Source organism: Cnephaeus nilssonii (genome assembly GCF_951640355.1).
Source record: "Cnephaeus nilssonii genome assembly, chromosome: 17".
NCBI classification, from domain to species: domain Eukaryota; kingdom Metazoa; phylum Chordata; class Mammalia; order Chiroptera; family Vespertilionidae; genus Cnephaeus; species Cnephaeus nilssonii.
The window spans coordinates 34,589,841-34,609,343 of NC_137088.1; the positions used below are offsets into that span (position 1 = coordinate 34,589,841).

General features: G+C 47.3%; 1 protein-coding gene across 5 annotated transcripts in view; it reads left to right on the top strand.

Moving 5' to 3' along the window:
* TMEM40 (transmembrane protein 40) overlaps positions 1-19,279 on the top strand; it is a 29,694-nt gene extending 10,415 nt beyond the window's left edge. For 2 of the 5 annotated variants that reach the window (XM_079795727.1, XM_079795726.1), the window contains 11 exons: positions 5,500-5,580; positions 6,166-6,303; positions 9,225-9,314; positions 10,442-10,495; positions 13,335-13,370; positions 13,728-13,760; positions 14,123-14,173; positions 17,155-17,226; positions 17,313-17,387; positions 17,896-17,958; positions 18,693-19,279. In XM_079795727.1, coding sequence (XP_079651853.1) covers positions 5,508-5,580; positions 6,166-6,303; positions 9,225-9,314; positions 10,442-10,495; positions 13,335-13,370; positions 13,728-13,760; positions 14,123-14,173; positions 17,155-17,226; positions 17,313-17,387; positions 17,896-17,958; positions 18,693-18,712 — 705 coding nt within the window. In that variant the 5' untranslated portion in view covers positions 5,500-5,507 and the 3' untranslated portion in view covers positions 18,713-19,279. The remainder of the gene's footprint in view (positions 1-5,499; positions 5,581-6,165; positions 6,304-9,224; positions 9,315-10,441; positions 10,496-13,334; positions 13,371-13,727; positions 13,761-14,122; positions 14,174-17,154; positions 17,227-17,312; positions 17,388-17,895; positions 17,959-18,692) is intronic. The other 3 variants (XM_079795730.1, XM_079795729.1, XM_079795728.1) reach the window with 2 other exon arrangements.
* Positions 19,280-19,503: the final 224 nt, after the last annotated feature.

A 19,503-nucleotide genomic window follows, 5' to 3' on the forward strand; every position in this document is an offset into this window, starting at 1 on the left:
GGGCTGAATTGAAGGGGGAAATCCAGTTTAGCAAGACCTGTGGGTGCAGAGGACCTGGCACCACCAGTGACTCAGCAGGGCTGGGCTTTTGGAGAAAAGTGTTAGAAAATGAGTCTTATTTCCTTGTAGGATCAGCCTCAAATGTGGGGCCACCTGAGATGCCTCTAACCAGGGCTAGGGATGGGGGTTCTCTGTCAGGGTAGGGGTCATCTGTAATCTGGGAGACCTGGGACAAGGCACTTGGTCAATCTAAACCTAAGGTTTTCCTGCACGCAATAAATGAGACTTGCACGAATGAAATTAGATCGCAGGGAACCTGCCGCGTTTCTTTCCCTCTTCCTGCTTTCTTCTGTCTTCACTTCTCTGTCCACTGTCTATGGTTGTCCTTCTGGGCTCAAAGTCACGTGCACTGAACTTGAGTTTTCGGAAGCCCCTCCCAGCAGTCCCTCTATCAGGGCCTGATGTTCCACCACTAGCCCTCTGTCCTTTGTGTTTAGCATTGCCTTGCACACTGATCCTTGAGTTTTAATTCATAAAAATTCTGTGCCTTTGCCAGTGTGGCTCAATTGGTTGAGCGTCGTCCCGTGCCCTGAAAGGTCGCCGGTTTGATTTCCAGTCAGGGTACACACCCAAGTTGTGGATTCGATCCCTGGTCAAAGATGTTTCTCTCGTTCTCCCCCTCCCCCTTCCTCTCGCTCTAAAAACCAGTAAGACGTGTTTTAAAATATATGTCTATAAATTCTATGTCTCCTTTCTCATAGCAGAAATAAGGGTGAAGGGAGGGTGGGGCAAGGATAGTTCCCACCATGTCCCCTCTCCCGATGGACCAGTGTGCTGAAGAACTGCCCAAGGAAGTGAGCTTGGTTTTGAGGACACTTCCACCAGAGGCTACATGTAAGCCACGTCAGCATCACTTGTATAACACCTAGTGGCTTCTTTCCTGGTACAAATGACAGGGGCCTGGAACAGGTGCCAGCACTCGTCCTCCCAGCCCTCAACATGGACTGAACAAATACTATTGCTCAGCCACTTACTAGCTACATGGCTCTGGGGAAGTTTCTTAGTGTCTCCCTGCCTCAGTGTTCTTAACCTATAAAATGGGCACAACCATGGTGAGCCCTCCTAGGCTTGTGGTGAGGAATACAAGTTAATACATGTAGCATGCTTAGATCGTGGCCTGGCAGATAGTAAGCAGGTATTGTCATCATCATCATCATCATTTTTGGTTTCTGTCAGGCCCTGTGCAGGGTTCAGTGACACATAAATAAATCAGCCTCAGTCTCTAGCCCTGGCGGGGTTCATGATTCAGTAGAAGAGACACACCCTGGGTGTGTCAGACCCTCTGCTGAGCCCTGGGCACAGATCTGAAGGCGGCTAGGAATGGTGGCTTCCCAGAGTTATGCAACAAGACGCCCTACCTTGGAGAGGAGTCTGGTATAAGGCAACGTTGATTATGGCTCGAGAATGACGTGCTGGGGGATGCAATGGGGGTGTTCTCTGGGCCTCCTCCAAATCCCATTCTTCTTTAAAGACGCTTCCTGCCAACTGTTTCCCATGTGGCCCATGGCCCCCTGCCTCTGTGCCTTTGCACAGTGTTCCCTTTGGCCCTCCCAACCCACCCCCAGCATCGCCTCCATCGGGACCTTTCCTTGGCTGACTCTAATCTGATTTGGCCCCTGGGTTCCAACAGCCCCCAGGTCTACCTTGAAATTCCTTGAGGAAAGTGCTGCAACTTGTTCACCACTGTTTCCCCAGTGCTAGCCTATAGTAGGTGCTCAGTTAATGTAGGAATGTGTTTCTGTCGGAATTGTATTCAGCTGCAAATAACAAAAGTCCTTACTATAGAGGCTTCAGCAAAATGAGGTTTATTTATTTCAAACAACAAGAAAGCAAGCAGGGGCTCGGTTTGCTTCGGCTTTTCCTCAAGGTCACACGATGGCCCCTGTGGCTCCTGCCATCACAGCCATGTTCAGGGATGGAAGGAGAGGCAAGACATAGCACCAGCCCTGTCGCCCTCTTTTGTAAGAGAAGCTAAGCCATTCCTGAACACCAACGAATTTCTGCTAACTTTTCATTAGTGAAAACTGGGTCACATGGCCATCCTCAGCTCTGAGAAAGACTGGAAAAATGAATATCTAACTGGAGCTGGAAGAACAAAATTGCAGCTTTGTTAGCAAGAAGTCCAAGGGTGGTGGGGGAACAAGGGTTAATGGAGTGGGGGTCAGAAGGGAGAGTTCTGGTCAGGCAACTAGCACGAGCCTTCCTGAAGGAGGCGTTACTTGAGCTGTGCCTAGAAGGTCAGATACAGTTTTGACAATAGGAAAAATGGCATAGATAGGAGTCTGGAGGCCTGAAAATGCTGTGTGTGGCCAGGCGCTGCCAAGTGACAGCTAGAGCAGGAAAGAGATGGGACCGGGTTGGTGAACTTTCGGTGTATTTGGCATCAGCCGGAAGCTCTCTTTCCCCCATAGGTGCTCTAAATCTCTTCCTCCACTCTACCTGAAATTCCACATTAGAGATGACCTCAGCTAATGGCCATGTACTGGGCACCTGCCATGTACAAAGAGTTCTTTTCAAAACATAGATATGCCCTGCAGGCCTATGGTTATCATTCATTCATTCCTGAATGTTAATCGATTTTATTGGCTAGTGATTTCCTAATGTTTAGCTGAATTCTGCCCTGCAAGATGGGAATTTTTATTCTAGAAAGAGGGTAATAGGAGATGGGGGGTGAGCAGGGCTGGGGCTGGACACTGACTGTCCGAGGGTAATAAGAGGCCTGGAGAGGAGGGAACTCACGTCTTCTGAGGCCTCTGAGGGCAGGCCCTGGCCATCTTTCCTCCCTAAGCCTCTGCCATCACTAGTTCACGGTTGTGATAAATAGAACGTAGAGAAGGGAACTGCTCTACCTGAGGTCATCCCACGCACAGGTGACAGAAGTGGAGTTGGACCCTGGTCAGACTGACCCCAAAGCACATGCTCTTGTCACTGTACAAATACTGTCTTTTTGCTCCCACCCAGCTCCTCTGTCTTAATAATAATCATCTCTTGCCAAAACCAATTTGGCTCAGTGGATGGAGCGTCGGCCTGCGGACTGGGGGGTCCCGGGTTCGGTTCCGGTCGGGGGCATGTACATTGGTTGCGGGCACATCCCCAGTGGGGGGTGTGCGGGAGGCGGCTGGTCGATGTTTCTCTCTCATCTATGTTTCTGGCTCTCTATCCCTCTCCCTTCCTCTCTGTAAAAAATCAATAAAAATATGTTAAAAAAAATAATAATCATCTCAGCTAGCGTTTATTCAACACTTGCTCTGTACCAAGCATTGGTCTAAGTGTTTCACGTGTTTTAGCTCATGCTCTTTGCACAACAATACTATGAAGGAAGCACTGTTATTGTCCCCATTTTATAGATGAGGAGCCTGAGGCACAGCAAGAGGTTCAGTAACATGCGCAGCTCCCACAGCTGGAAGAGTCAGGATTCAAACCCAGCTGGTCCAGCTTTGAGACAAAGGGAAAGACATTGCCTTGCCAAGGTCTTGTGGTGGGTTAGGAGTAGATTCTCTGGCCTGGCTGGCATGACTCAGTGGTTGAGCATCGACCTGTGAACCAAGTGGTCACGGTTCAATTCCGTGGTCAGGGCACATGCCTGGGTTGTGGGCTCGATCCCCCAGTGTGGGACATGCAGGCGGCAACTGATCAATGATTCTCTCTCATCATTGATGTTTCTATCTCTTTCTCTCTCTCTTCCTCCCTGAAATAAATTAAAAACAAAATTATTTTTAAAGAGTAGATTCTCTGCTAAAACAAAAACAACCCAAACTCATAGACACAGAGAGCAGATAGATGGTTGCTAGAGGTGGAGGTGGGCAAAGATTTAAATATCCATTGTCTAGAAACTACAATTCAAATATGAGGACCAATTAATCCCATTTCCTACCTGACTGGTTTGTGATCAGGCTCAGATGGAATTACAGACACATAGCCCTTTGGAAAACCGTTAAGTGCTATTATCCTACCTAATAATAGAGTGATATGCAAATTGACCATACCTTCGCTATACCCACAAGCCACGCCCACCAACCACGCCCACCAGGAAACCGTTGCAGGGACGCTGGGTGCAGCCGAGCCCAAGGCCGGGAAAGTCTGGGGCGGAGGCTTTCCCGGCCTTGGGCACCAGCGGGGAGCCTGCATGGATCGCAGGCAACGACCAGGGGGTCGGCTCCTACGATCCCTAGCAGGGACGCTGGGTGCGGCCGAGCCCAAGGCCGGGAAAGCCTCGGGTGGAGGCTTTCCCGGCCTTGGGCACCAGCGGGGAGCCTGCAGGGATCGCAGGCAACAACCAGGGGGTCGGCTCCTATGATCCGTAGCAGGGACGCTGGGGTGCAGCAGATCCAAGGCCACTGCCCGGGGCCAAGCCCCGACCCTGAAAGAAGGCAGAAGGCGGCGGCCATAGCCAAGGCCTGGGTCCCCGATGCTGGCAGAAAACTGGTGCAGGCAGCCAGGTGAATGAAGGTCTATTGCACGAATCTTCGTGCAAACGGGCTGCTAGTACTAATATAAGGTAGTATGTTACATTTTTAAAAATATATATATTTTATTGATTTTTCACAGAGAGGAAGGGAGAGGGAGAGAGAGTCAGAAACATCGATGAGAGAGAAACATCGATCAGCTGCCTTCTGCACAACCCCCACGGGGGATGTGCCTGCAACCAAGGTACATGCCCTTGACCGGAATCGAACCTGGGACCTTTCAGTCCACAGGCCGACGCTCTATCCACTGAGCCAAACCGGTCAGGGCGTATGTTACATTTTTAAGTAATGAAAAATTATTGATTATTTTATTACAACAATAGCACTACTGTTAAAAATTTAGACGATGCAAAGTAAAAATAAGAAACTAAAAATATGCATGATAACAGCACCCAGAGAAAACCACGATTTGTATTTTGATATCGCTCCAGCAACTACTGACTGATGGTCATGCTTGTTTATTTGGATCCCCACCCATGCCCTCCAACTACCCAACAGGATTATTTTGAAGCAAATCCAAGACATAATATAATTTTATTATAACCATTTCAGTATTTATCTCTAAACTTAGGGATACTTTAAATAAAATATAACCTCAATATAAATATCACACCTAAAAATTACTAGCGGAGGATGTTCGTAATGGGGAAGCTATGCATGTATGGAGATGGGAGGTATATGGGAAATCTCTGTACCTTCCACTCAATTTTACTGTGAACTTAAAACTTCTCTAAATACTAAAGTCTATTTTTTAAAAGTAAGTTTTTATATTGTCAAAAGATTATCATTATCCAAATTTCCCTAATTGTATCTTTCTTTTTTTGTAAGTTGTTTCTCTTATACCTTTTTAAATTGAGTGTTTTTCCTTTTCTTGTTTATTTGCCAAGGTCTCTCTGCATTAAGGATATTAACTACTTATTATTGATTATTAATTACAAGTGATATTAATTACTTGTTATTGTTATTCCTCCAGGGAAGGCAATGGAGACTTCAGGATCCTCCTCCCAGACTCTAGACCACAGTCAAGTCCACGGAAATACAGAAGATGTAGACTGTATGTTTGCCTTCTCTGATCCTCTGGGCAAAGCCTCAAGGGAGCTGGAGTCCAGCAATGGGTAGAACAGAGGAAGACCCTGCTTAGCTCATGTGGTACAATGGCTCAAGGCACAGTTGAAACCTCCAAAGAAGTGGTGATTTTACACACATGCACACACACATATGTGCTTGGTCCAGCCTGTCCTCCAGCACTTTCGAGCTGTGGGAGCCCTCAGCTGCTCCCCAACTCTCTTAAGAGTCTCTGTGGGCTTGGGCTGGCACTAGGGAGAGCCCCAGAATAGGAGATAGGAAGATAGGGCTTAATCTGATCCCACCTGCCCTGACATTTACAGAGAATCTTCCATTGGCAACTGCTTATACAGTCTAGTGGTCTCAGAGCAGGACAGGGGCCTGTCTGGGCTCCATGTTTAGAGAAAGTTCTGCCTTGGGCCTTCTTAGAACCCTGAGGCCTCTGGGAAGAGTGACCTGGAGAAACCACCCCCTCCTGGCTCCCCAAGTCTAAAGAGACCTCTGAGGAGGCCTTGGTGGTCCCTGGGGTGGGACAGGCGGGAAACACTCATCCTTGCCGATGTGTTCCTCCCAGATGGAGAGACCGATGTCCACAAGCAAGACAGGGAGGCTGGACTCTTTCCTCAAAAACAATATAAGAGAGACAAGTCTTCTTCCTCCTCCTCTTCGTCTTCCTCCTCCTCCTCTTCATCATCGTCCTCCTCTGCTTCAGGTACAACAAAGATTTAAGTATACACACATGTAATCTTATATTATTCAAGAAAACCTTTACATGGGAAAACCATGCCCCACAATCTCCCACACTGATACTTCAATTCTATTTTTCCACATTCCCTTCCAGAGCCCGCCTATCTGTACACACAACTTGTATACAGTTATATATAATCATATAGACAATTTTATTCATGGTTTAACATTTTTTGCTGTCTTCTCCTCTGCGTTTTGCCCTGCTATTCTGTCATATCTTTGCAGCTATTTCTCATGCCTCCGAATAACCCCTCAAGTGGCTGCATCTCATGTACAGTAACATTTAGGTTTCCTAGGGACGGTCTGGTGTCAGAGTCAGTGCACCCGTCCGTAATGCAGCCTGCCCGGGTTCAAATCCTTCCTTGGCCACTAACTAGCTATGTGTCTTTGGATAAATTGCTTAACCCTGTATGCCTTGAGGTCCTAATCTCTAAGATAGGGATGGTAAAAAAAAAAAAAAAAAGTTGTTACCTCATAGGATTCTTTTTTCTTTTCTTTTTTATATATATATATTTTATTGATTTTTTATAGAGAGGAAGGGAGAGGGAGAGTTAGAAACATCGATGAGAGAGAAACATCGATCAGCTGCCTCCTGCACACCCTCCACTGGGGGTGTGCCCGCAACCAAGGTACATGCCCTTGACCGGAATCGAACCTGGGACCCTTGAGTCCACAGGCCGACGCTCTATCCACTGAGCCAAACCAGTCAGGGCACCTCATAGGATTCTTATGAAGATAACATTTATCACATGTGTAACATCTTAGCACCTAGCACCTCGTAAAAGCTCAAAAAGGAACTATTATTGTTAAGATCCACCACCTTACCACCAATTTATCCCATTCATGAGCATCCTTGCTCAAAAGCTTTTGCTTTTATTTATTTATTTATTTATTTATTCATTCATTCATTCATTTTTAAATTGAGGGTCATGGTGTTTGATTATATAGTTATTTACAGTTTGCATAATATATCTATTAGAAACTTTGGATCTGTTGGATTAGGTTTAAGTAAATTAAAAACTTGCGGGTTTGAAATGGTTCCTTAAAATGTGTGGGCTGCGCCCCACCTCGCCGCTTGTTCCTCCCTTGTAGCCCCATCTTCCCCTCACGCTGGAGTGGAAATTCCACACCCTTTTTCTCCCACAGACCACCATTGCTTTTGCTTTCCTAATATTTCATACAAATCATGTCCTAAGTATTGCTTCCCCACAAGTACTTAGTAGGTTTAGAGAAATAAGTGTCTCTATTTGGGACTTGATTACAAATTGTCACGGTATTCTCTAATAAACAGCAGAATGTTCTTTCACTTTTATTCTTTTGATTCAAAATGTAAGGCTGAGTTTACAGCAGCAGCAACATCATAGCTAGCATGTGTTGATGCTACTGACCTATGTGCCAGGTACTGTTCTGAGCACTGTAATAACTCAATTAATTCTCATAGCAATCCATTAAGGGAGGTACTATTATTGTTACCATTTTACAGATGAGGAAACTGGGGCACAGGCTAGCTTCCCTGCTGTAAGAGGGCTCAGTAACCTGGGATTCCCTGGAGGTCTTTCTGGGCCTGAGGAGCCTAAGGATTAGCTCTGGTCTATTCCTCCTCAGAGCCCTGATCTGTTGCACAAAGTGGGCCTGGGTCTGAGATTTTATTTGATGAAAGCGATCTGAGGCTACATTTTTAAAAATGTTTGCAAAGCCCTGGCACCCTAGACGTATGTCCTCATGTTGCAAATGAAGAGACTGAGGCTTAAGGCCACAAAATCCATGCTTATTTCAGCAGACAGAAGAGAGAGAATGGTTAGTGGGTCCAGTGGGTTTGTGCGTGGCCAGGCTCCTCCTGGGTCTGGAAAGGAAACCATCGCCCTTATTAAAAGTGCACAAACCCACCCACTAAGCGCGTTAGCTCTGGAAGAAGGGCTTCCAGGTGCGGGGGACTTCCAGGTTCTTGCCAGGGGGACTCTGGCCCTGTGTTTCTCCTTTGTGGTGGGAGGGGACAGTCTGTGTTCTGATTCTGTTTGCCCCTTAGGGGGTGCTGCTCCCACACTAATGTCCCTCACGTGTGGCCATAAAGCACTTCCCTCCTGTCTCCACCGCACACGTGGGATTGGCTGTGGTTAGCAAAACTGAACACTAAGAGAAAACAACAGGCTAACTAACGCAGAAGCACACAGGGACAAACTGATGTTCAGGATCCTGGTGTCTGATCCACAGTGACTGGCCTGCTGCTGGGAGTCAGACCAGGCCCATCCTTCAGGCTCACATGGTGACCTCAAGACCCCAAGCCCCATCGTCTCACTGTAGCCCCCAGTCTTCCTCCAGGCCCAGGACCCTCACTGATAGTCATGCACCAGCACTGTTCTCCCTACATCTTTTTGTTCTTAATGTAACCTGTTACTTTTTAACTAAATTTTTTTATTGTGAAAGATTACCCATAGGCACATTTTTTTTTAAATATTTTTTTTTTATTGATTTCAGAGAGGAAGGGAGAGGGAGAGAGAGATAGAAACATCAATGATGAGAGAGAATCACTGATTGGCAGCCTCCTGCACGCCCCACACTGGGGACCGACCCACAACCCTGACCAGGAATCGAATCGTGACCTCCTAGTTCATAGGTCAACGCTCAACCACTGAGCCACACCAGCCGGGCACGTATAGACACATTGTACAAAATGTGGAACATGTAAAGATATAGAAAGAAGAAGAAAAAAGTCATCCTTTGCTCTGTCTTCCAGAGATAATCACTAAACACAATGTTAAGTCTGTTTTTCCGGGACCACACTCCTCACAAAAACTAAATTCTGAGAATGAATGAATAACAGAACAAGTGTATTCTAGGCTCCTTCCAGGCCGAGGTTCTCCTACAGCTTGTGTTTGTTCCCTGCAGAGAGCAGTGATGAGGACCAGCACCCCAGAAAACCCAGAAAACATCGGCAGACTTGGGGGGCTGGACACTCCCACAGGGGCGGCTCACCGGGTAGGCAACAGGCCTTAACCGTTTCTCCTTTTCCCACTCGGCTCACTGTTGAGTTTCTCCCTGGGCCTGAGCATGTCTGTGTGAAGATGTTCCTGGCAGCATTGTTTATAGTAGAACAACAATGGAAACAACCTAATGTCCACCAACTGCAGGATAGGTCAGTGATGCCACACCCTGTCCCGGTTAGAGCTCTCTGTTCTTTATATCGCTCAGAAGTAAAAAAGAAAGATATCAAATCATATCATCAGTTTGATCTCATATACACTTTGTACAATTTCACTCATATGTGGCTATAAACAAGACTGGAAGGAAAAATACCCACATGCTCATAGTGGTTATCTCTGGGTAGTTAAATTATGGGTGATTTTTATTTTCTCTTGTTTGAACTATTCTATAGTATAAATATTTGACATGGGCATGTTTTATTTTTAACAACAGAAAAAAAAAACTTTTGCAAAAAAATTAAAAAAAAGATAAATTTCAGCCCAAATGGATCATGGGAAGAAAAGAGCATGGGGGAAAAGAGCCTGGATGAATGTCTAGTACAAATCCTGGCACACAGGAGGTGTCTAATAAATGCTTCCCATGAAGCTGGAGTTGAGCTCTGGATTCTGTTTCTGGAGATAAAAACGATTAGGATTGTGGGCTATGGTGATAGACCTGAGTTTGAACCCTGGACTTGTCACTGACTATGTGAACTTCAGGAAATACCTGTGAGCCTCAGTTTCCTATCTGTAAAATGGGGGAGGAAAAGGGACTAATTACCTCCTTCATAGGATTTCCAGGAGGATCAAATGAACTATTCAATATGAAGTACTTCATACAGTGTTGGTACATTTATGAAGTGCTCAGTAAATAGCAACTGTTATTACTGACTTTGAACAAGGCCTCTCAGACCTCCAATTCTTTCTTAATAAATGAACACAGTCACTTCTGGGTGTGCTAGGGAAGTGGGGGCATACAACAGAGAAAAGGGGAGGCACTTGTTAGGCTGTCTTGCCTCTTGACTACCGCCCTGCTGACCCCCAGCACAAGACTTTTTAAGGCCGCATGCAGGTGCAAGACAGAAGCTGCCCTGGGATGCTGCTCCTGGGAAGAACGGACTAATGGGGTTTGTCTCTACCCAGGTGCTGAGCATGGGGAGCCTGGCCTTTTGAAGGATGAGCTTCAACTCTACGGAGGTAATTGATTGTCCAGTGACTTTGGGGAAAAAAACAGAATTAGACAAACGACAGGAGGGCCTAGGGCAGTGATGGCGAACCTATGACACGCGTGTCAGCACTGACACGCGTAGCCATTTCTGATGACACGCAGCCGCTGAGGCGGCCGCAAGCCGAGGATGGAACATTTGCTGCTCCTGAGGATGAAACATTTGCGAAATAATGTTTTTTCCTCAAAGTGACACACTACCCAAGTTATGCTCAGTTTTTTGGCGAAGTTTGACACACCAAGCTCAAAAGGTTGCCCATCACTGGCCTCGGGGTTTGCTGGGCAGAAACAAGATCATGTGTATTTCATGAGCTAAAACGTGGGCAGATGTAGAAAATGTGGTAAGGTGAGTGGTTATAACGTTGGCAGATGGAGATGGAGCAAGCATTCTGCACCGTGGCGACACTGTCCTGGGCTCTCTTCTGAACTATAACCTTGACTTGACCAATTTCCCCACCTTTCTGGGCCTCCGCTTCCCAACCAGCAAAATGAGACGTGATCAGTACTCTCTCGTGGAACACTCGGCTGTTTAAGCCGGCAAGAGAAGATTAAAAATCTGAACTCTACAAGACTCATTTTATGGAATAATTGTCTCTGAGCACCATGATTATTACAACAAGATCTAAGTATTATGGCCATTTGCTTCATAGAACTCTGATGAAATTGGGGGAATTTATAGGAATGAACCCGTTTGCCAAAAAGCCTGACTAATGAACATGGCCAGATAAGAAAACCTCCTTAACTTTATTTCTTCATCCAACATTTCCATGATCCACGTTGTGTTCTAACTCCTGATAATGACACAAGAAAAACATCAGGAAACACTTATTTTTATATTCGAAGAAATGCAAATGAAATATCTTGATGTTCTGCAGCAAGATATTACCAATGACTGCTTCTGGGTGGTAGCATTGTGGGCAGTCTTTACACTGTTCATTTGTTTATCTGAAATCTTTATTTATTTTTAAACAAAAACAAGTATTATTTAGTTTTTTTTTAAGTGCTTTTAATTACCCAATTATGAAAGAAAGATTTCATTGGGTGTGAAATGAGAGAAACTGATATTTATGTATATTTTAAAACATTTTTTTCTCATCATGAAAGTAATTCATATTTATTGTAGCTCATGTAGATATTGTCATGTATTTGTGAATTCTTTCCTCCCCATACTCCCACCCCAAGGCACTGGAGGTCCTCAGTAAATTACACTGTTGGAGTCTCATTTCGTGGCTTTCTTGGTACATTCTCTGTACCCTTGGTGCTGGTCACTCTTGGGTCACTTGTAGATAGGGTTCTCGTTTGCATGTTCACCCTAAGGACAGCTGAGCGTGCCGAATGTTCATTGCCATGTGCTGAGTGCCCCCTTCTGGTGTCTGTGTCCTGGCGCTGACCTCAAAGACAGGAAGTATACAGGAGTGGGGGCTCTCGGTGGTGGTGGTGGTGGTGGTGGTGGTGGTGGTGGTGGTGGTGGAGGAGGAGGAAGTGGTTACAAGTCTTTTTCTGACTCTTAGCTTGGCGCTTTTTTTCCAAATTAACAGGAATTGCTCCTGAAGTGGAGATAGCATGGAAGGAAGAACAAGCAAAATCATCAGGGCACCAACACAGACTCCCTTCTTAGCACCTTATTAAAAGTCCTACCTGCCCTTGAGGGGACGAAGGTGATGGGCTGGGAGCGAGGTCACCAGAAACTAGAATAGGCACCAAGAACTAGAAGGCGAATGGGTGGGAAGGTCACCCCAGACCAGATTAATGGTGAGGCTGCAACTCAGGGCAGGTATGTAGGGCTCAGCTCACCCACACAAGGAGATTGACACTCGGGGTTGTGGGGGTGGAACTGGGGCTCCCATGTACAACCCAGCACAGCTCCCAGGAGTTCGGGGCCAGGCGGGGCTGGGGCCTTGTGGCTAGGTGTCATCAGCTAGATCTAGATCACCATGAACAGGCATAGGTTGCAAACTGGTGACTCCTGTGTGTGCAGATGTGTTTTATCTGGCTCACAGAGTGTTTTTCTTTTTCTTTTTTTTCTACAAACCCTTGTGTCGAGGGCTGACTTTCATTGGTCGAAGCGAGGGAGCTGCTCTGCTCCGAACAAAGCTCATAGAGTGTTTTTGACAATTATTGTTAATACATTTCATCAATTCTGCAACCCACCTTTTTTCACGTTTGGACATATCTGACATCAGAGTGCATCATAAAACCACTGGTAATGATAATTAGCAGTGGTTTTCCTTACATAGTAACATAGAAAAGAAGTCATGTTTCACAAACTCTCTGATTTGCCAAAATACAAGAGTTGCCAACCTTTTTTTTTATAATCAAGAAGTTTATGGCCGAAACCGGTTTGGCTCAGTGGATAGAGCGTCGGCCTGTGGACTGAAAGGTTCCGGGTTCGATTCCGGTCAGGGGCACATACCTTGGTTGCGGGCACATCTCCAGTGGGGGGGGGGGGGGTGCAGGAGGCAGCTGATCGATGTTTCTCTCTCGTCGATGTTTCTGGCTCTCTATCTCTCTACCTTCCTCTCTGTAAAAAATCAATAAAATATATATATATTTTTTTTTTTTTAAAAAAAGAAGTTTATGTAAAAACCCGGATTTCTGGCTTCTCCCGGGAAGGTGGAAGACCCGTAACACTGGGCAGGCATTCCTGCAGCGGCTGCAGCGGCTTTAGTGGCTGGTGGGTGGTGACTGTCCCTTTAGGTGGAATAGGAACCCTCCAGCTCGCTCCAGTCCCCACTTAGCCCACTCAGATCAAGTGGCAAGTCTGTGGATGAGGATAACGGGCCTGTGACCGTGGCTTTTCCTTCTGTGCAGGTGCTCCTGGGGAGGTGGTGCCCTCTGGAGAATCAGGTGAGTGCCGAGTTTCGGGAGAGGGTTTGTCGGTGCTGGTGTTGAATGAGGTCTGGGCATTGCCAGCTGTTACCAGGGTTCATGGCTGTGAGACAGGGACTCCAGGTCCACTTGGGAGCCGGGGGCTCTGACCGGGGCTCAGCAAGCAAGCAGCAGGGTGGCTGAGGCATGAGGCAGGGAGCCAGTGGCAATTAGAAAGGAGGTCCAAAAGAGGCAACGCGGTTATGACCAGCGATGGATTGATAGAAAGAGCTCCTGGCGGTGGACAACTTGACAGGAGCGTTTTCACAGGCCACCGCTGGCCTTCCCCAGGGGGCAGGCTGGGCTGGGCACTAACGCTGAGTTTCTAACTTCCAGGGCTCCGAAGGAGAGGCTCAGACCCAGCAAGTGGTAAGTACTCCAGCCCCAAGAGGGGAGCGGAGGGCGGCCTGAATTCCAGGCGGTGGGATGAGATCACAGCCATGCTGGGAAGGCGGGTCAGTCCCGGCAGGGATGCCATCACCAGCCAGAGTGTCTCCCAACCATTCAGGAAGGGGACCTCCAAGCTCAGGGGAAATGGAACAGAGCATAGACTCAGGCCTGTGGAGGCAGGAGGGGTCAGTGGGGGTTCCCAAGGACAGCCTTCCCCACCTTCACTACTTGGCCCTGATGGGTCTTGCAGGGAGTGTCCTCTGACTCAGGAAAAAGAAGCCATTCTCAGTGAGGCAGGAAAGAGAAAACTCAACGTTAAACACTAATTTCTTGTTCCTAAGGAGAAATGGAGGAGGTGTCTCAGTTAAGAAGACTGAATATAAAGAAAGATGGTAAGGAAATTAATGTTCCAAAGCTGCTTCTGCTTGTCTTGTCCAGATTTCTATGGGTAGAAAGTCAGCTGGTGGCCTAGAACAACAGTAATCATAGCCCACTCCTGTCGTGTGCCCTGCAATTTGCAAACTCCCCAGCTTCAAATCACCTTGAGAAGGTGGTACAATGATTCCCATTTTGCAGATATGGAACCTGAGGCTCAGGAATGGGGAGTGGCCTTATAACTAGTGAGTGGAATGACCCGAGCTTTAACCCTGGACTTAAGCTCTTTCTGCTGTAAGTGGAGTTACTGGGATGATAAATGCCCTCCAGACATGACTGGGCTGAGGAAGCTGTGAGTTTAGGTTAGACAGGTTCTAGAGAAGGGGTGATGAGAACCAGAGGGGCCTCCTCCATTCCAGGCCTGGAATCTGGGGGCGCTTCAGGGAGGAGGAGAAGTGTGGGAAGGGAGACCATGATTTTTTATTAAATAAATGGCAGTTGTTCTAGAAACATTTTGAGTTGTTGCAAAAGCCCTCCTTCACAGAGTGGAGACGTGGGTCCACGCCCCCTGCTCTGCCTTTGTCCACCGAGGTGACCAGAGCATGCTGTTTAATTTTCCCGGGCTAAAAGACGAGCCTTGTCAGACTAAAACTGGGATTCCCTAAGTGCAGACCATGTCTGAGTTGCTCCAGGACATGCATTGTACCCCAAAGTGAGAAGGAGAGTCCCCTTTCCGCTCTCTTTCTTAGAGTATGGTCGGAGACCCCATACCACCACTAACACTGCCCTGTCCCTGTTCATGGCCCGTCAGACACACAGAGCAGTCTGTCCCTGTGAGCGGAGCCTTCTGCAGGCAGAAGGCTGCTAGAACGCTGCCATCTTGCTTCGTGTGCCGTGTGTGTGTGTGTGTGTGTGTGTGTGTGTGTGTGTGTGTGTGTGTTCTACACTCAGCAAAATCCGGTAGTTTGGGGCATTTTGAACTGTCTGTTCAAAGAACTGTTCCACAAAATAAAGTATTACCATTTGTCTTATGCTTATTTTGACTTTTTTGATGAAATAATAATTATGGTTCTTGTAAGTGAACAATACTGCTATTTTTGCTATTTTCTTTAGAGGAGCAGAGCTATAAGTATATTTGGTAACATTTATGTTGAACTTTAAGATGTCCCTGACTTTCTGAATGAAATTTAGGTGTTTATTTTGTTAAGTTGAGATATAATTGACATACAACATTATATTCATTTCAGATGTACTTACCCCCTCCGCCCTCCCCCCCAAAGGGTAAACTGACTTCAGAGCAAAGAATGTCCTAGAAATACTCATTTTAATTTTTCCCCAGGAAAATAAAACCAGAAATACCCTTCTCCCCTTCCATTCATTTGCCTTCAAAATGCTCCTTGCCAGCAGTGACATGAAATATCACACTGCCTTTACCATTTACAAACTTTCCCATACAAGACCCCCATCTGTCCTATCAGTGACATAGAGATTGCTCTCCTCATTATATCGGTGAGAACACTGAGGCTCAGAAAGGTCAGGTCGCTGGTCCAAAGCTTCAGAGCACGTCAGTGGCTCCACGGGACTAAACTAAGACACATTCCTGGCAGCCTCAACACCCACTCAGGAAGCCTGCCTCATTCCAGGCAACCGTCTCTGCATTGTCTTCTCTTTTTCCTTTTCCTTTCTTTCTTCTTGAAATCTTTGTTTGCATTCCTTGTAATCACAGCCCCTTGAGCGGGTCAAAGCCCCTGTGTTCTCTCCTCTGACAATTCACACGGTGCCCGGCAAAGTGCAGGGGGGCCTCTTTCACAGACCACCCCTGAATCCCTCCAGCCTCTCTGCCCCCACCCCCCAACCTCCTACATTCTCTTCCGAACATTCCACGCCTGCATTTCCATTTCTGGGCACTGGGCCCACAGCATGCACAGCGGTTCATGTGTTGTGATGTTTGGTACAACATAGGTGGTAACAGCAAACATCTGACATCAGTAACTTCATCAGTGGGGGACTAGTTAAATAAACGAGAGTGACTTCATGCCATGGAACCCTATACAGCCATCAAAAAGAACAGGGCAGATCTATTTATGCTCTGAGATGGAAAGATGGCCCGGATCTATCAATGAGAGGAAAAGAGCAAATTATAGAGCAGCAGGTATACACATTGATCCTCCTTCTTCTTCTTCTTCTTCTTCTTCTTCTTCTTCTTCTTCTTCTTCTTCTTCTTCTTCTTCTTCTTTTCTTTTTTTAAACGTGCTTGTACATATATGTGCCTGGAAAGGTTTGGCCATCACCACTCGGTTTTAAGGAGTAGGATTTGGGGGGGGGGGGGGGGGAGAATGGGGCAATGTGAAACTTTTAAACTTGAAACATTTGCATATCTTTACAGTTGTCTATACATTCATTCCACAAACAAAGTGTCAGCAGCTCCGCCTGCCTGTGCTGCTTTGGTCAATGGGCAAAACCTCCCCCCACCACCCCGTGGAGGGGGACAGAGAATAAACACGGAAATGAAAACAGAACCAGCTGAGTGGTGATAAGTGTTAGAAAAATAATAAAGTGAGATAAAGGCTGGAAAGGGTGGGGCTTGGGGTGCTGTTTTAGTTGGGCTGGTCAGGAGAAGTGTCTGAATAAAAGCTACACTTCAGCAGAGACAGGAATACTTTCAGTCATTAACCTAGCGGGCGAGCTCCGTGGTTAGAGCGTTGGCCTGCGCACTGGAGGGTCTCTGATTCAATTCCCCCGTCAGGGACACCTACTTGGGTTGCAGGTCTGATCCCCACCCCCAGTCAGGGCGTGTTCAGGAGGCAACCAATCAATGTGTCTCTCTCACACTGATGTTTCTCTTTCTCTCTCTCCCGCTCCTTTTTCCCCTCCCTTCTCCTTTCCACTCTCTCTGAAATCAATGGGAAAAATATCCTCACTCCTTGGGTGAGAATTAAAAAAAAAAAGAGGGAGAAAGAAGCACATGGTAAATTCCCCCCCTCCTCTGCCTTTACAGATGAGTTTTTCCACTTCGTCCTCCTCTGCTTTGCAATTGGGGCCTTGCTGGTGTGTTATCACTATTATGCAGGTGAGTGGGGGCCGTGGGAGCCGTTGCTGGGGGGCTGGGGGTTCAGACCTGCCGGCTAACCGTTCCCTCCCTGACTGTCCTTGCAGACTGGTTCATGTCCCTTGGGGTTGGCCTGCTCACCTTCGCCTCCCTGGAGACCGTTGGCATCTACTTCGGTCTGGGTAAGCATCCCCCTGCCCCCCTCCCAGACTCTTAGAGGGTGGTGGCTGGACCAGCCACAGGTGCTTGCCAAGTGGGGCCAGAAAGCCACGACCTAAGCACTTTTTAAAGATTTTTCTTCTGCTCATGTTTTCCTCCCGACCGCTTCCAAGGTCAATGTGAGGTCTTTGGCAAAACTCTGTGGAAAAATGGGCAGCTCTGTGAAAATGCAACAAAAACAGCTGAAAGTGGCAAACAAACAGAATCAGGCAGATGCTGAAAACAAGTTAGTTAATGGGGTTGGGTGCTGCATTCTCCATTTCCTGGAACTGTTATTGCTGTTCGTGGCTGTTGTTTTTAATAATAACCCTAGTACTATTATCTAAGCATAACCTGCTGCCTGAAATTCCACCATGAGAGCCTTGTTTGTGTGGCTGAAGCCTTGGTCCAAGCGTGGGCGGGAGGAGGCCTGACCCCAGGTCCCCTGAGGAGGCACAAAGCTCAGTCACCTTTCTCTTCCTGTCTGGGCAGTGTACCGGATCCACAGAGTCCTGCAAGGCTTCATCCCCCTCTTTCAGAAGCTCAGGCTGATCGGTAACGTGTATATTCTTCCTAAGTTCACTTTCTCTCTCTCCACCAGGGCCTTCTGTTGCCAATGAGGTTTAGCATATAGGAAAGAGCACAGGGCCTGGGTTCAATTCCTGCCTCTTCCAATTTACCAGCTCTGTTAGCCTCAGTTTCCTCAACTGAAAAATGGGTGTAATAACACCTACCGCCCAGGCTGAAGATCATGTGAGGAAGGGATGCAGCAGTTCCTAAGTGTGAAACTCTGTAGTAAAGTGAAGGGAGTCTGGGTGTCTGTCATAGAACATTTCCCCAAACTCTATCTTCTCCGTGATTTTATTCGCTTTATAGCACTGGGAGTGGGGGTGGGCTTTACTTATTTTGCATTTGTCTGATGAAAATGAGGTTCAGAGAGGTAGAGTGACTTGCCCAGGGTCACACAGCTAGCATGGCCGGGCTGAGCTAAAGGAGATCCTCTTTGATGACCAGCAGCTCTGTGTCTACTATTGAGTCTCAAAACTCAGAGGCCGGGGGTGGGGGGCGGGGGCTTGTGTGTCTCGGGGCTGAGGATTTCCATCTTCTTTAAACCACTTAATTCATAAAGGGGAAATTCATTGCAATGGCTGTGGATCTTGGAGACCCATGGCTTCTGGGGTGACTCCATTATTCCAGCTGTGACGGGTCTTAGGCATCTGGGGTGATGGTGGGAATGAGGCCTGACGGTCTTCAGAATCCCATGCCATCCTGTGGGCCTTTTCTTCCAGGGTTCAGGAGGACTGACTGAGGCCAGTGCCAGGCGGGCAGCCAGGCCCAGCCCTCGTGTGACCAGCGTGGCATCCCAAGCACAGAGCGGCGTTCTGGGAGACACGTGGGCAGGCCAGGCTAGAGCAATAAAGAGAGCTCTTTTCCTTCCACACGGTCTGAACATTGGCACCAGCCCTGGCAGAGGTATCCTTTGGGCAGTGTTGGCATGCAATCCAGCTGCCAGGATGGAAGGCAGAGGGAGGGAGAGGGAACTGAACCCTTCATGGTACCCGGACCAGCAGGAAGATTCTGGGACGTCACTGCTCTCAGGAAGCAGTAGGAGACTCCTGGGCCCTGCAAGCTGTATTCTGTCTGGGCTCTGGTTTCTTTCGAACCCCCAGGCTATCCTGGTGTGCTCTCAGTTCCTACAGAGCCACCGCAGGACAGACTTACAGTCCACTGTCCCGAGACATGGCACCACCATGTCAGGTCCCCTGGGTAAACCTGATGCGGGCGAGCTATGGGGGACGAAACCACAGCATCTGGGCTCCATCACCTAGTGCCAGCCCTGCAGCCCTGGACTCCGTCAAGATTCAAATAAACATTTTCTTCCTTGTACTAAAAAGAGTCAGTGACATATTTTGTTGACTTTCTTGAGTTCAAGAATACATTTGGGGGTCTTCTTTGACCCTGTCCTATGGAGTAAATCATAAAAGTAAAGCCTCTCGTTTTAGGTCCAAAACTTCAATTGCACATGGGAGACAGGGTTTTGCAAACATTTTTATAAAGAAGATCTGGGGGCTGTTAGGCACTCTCATCTCAACAAATCCA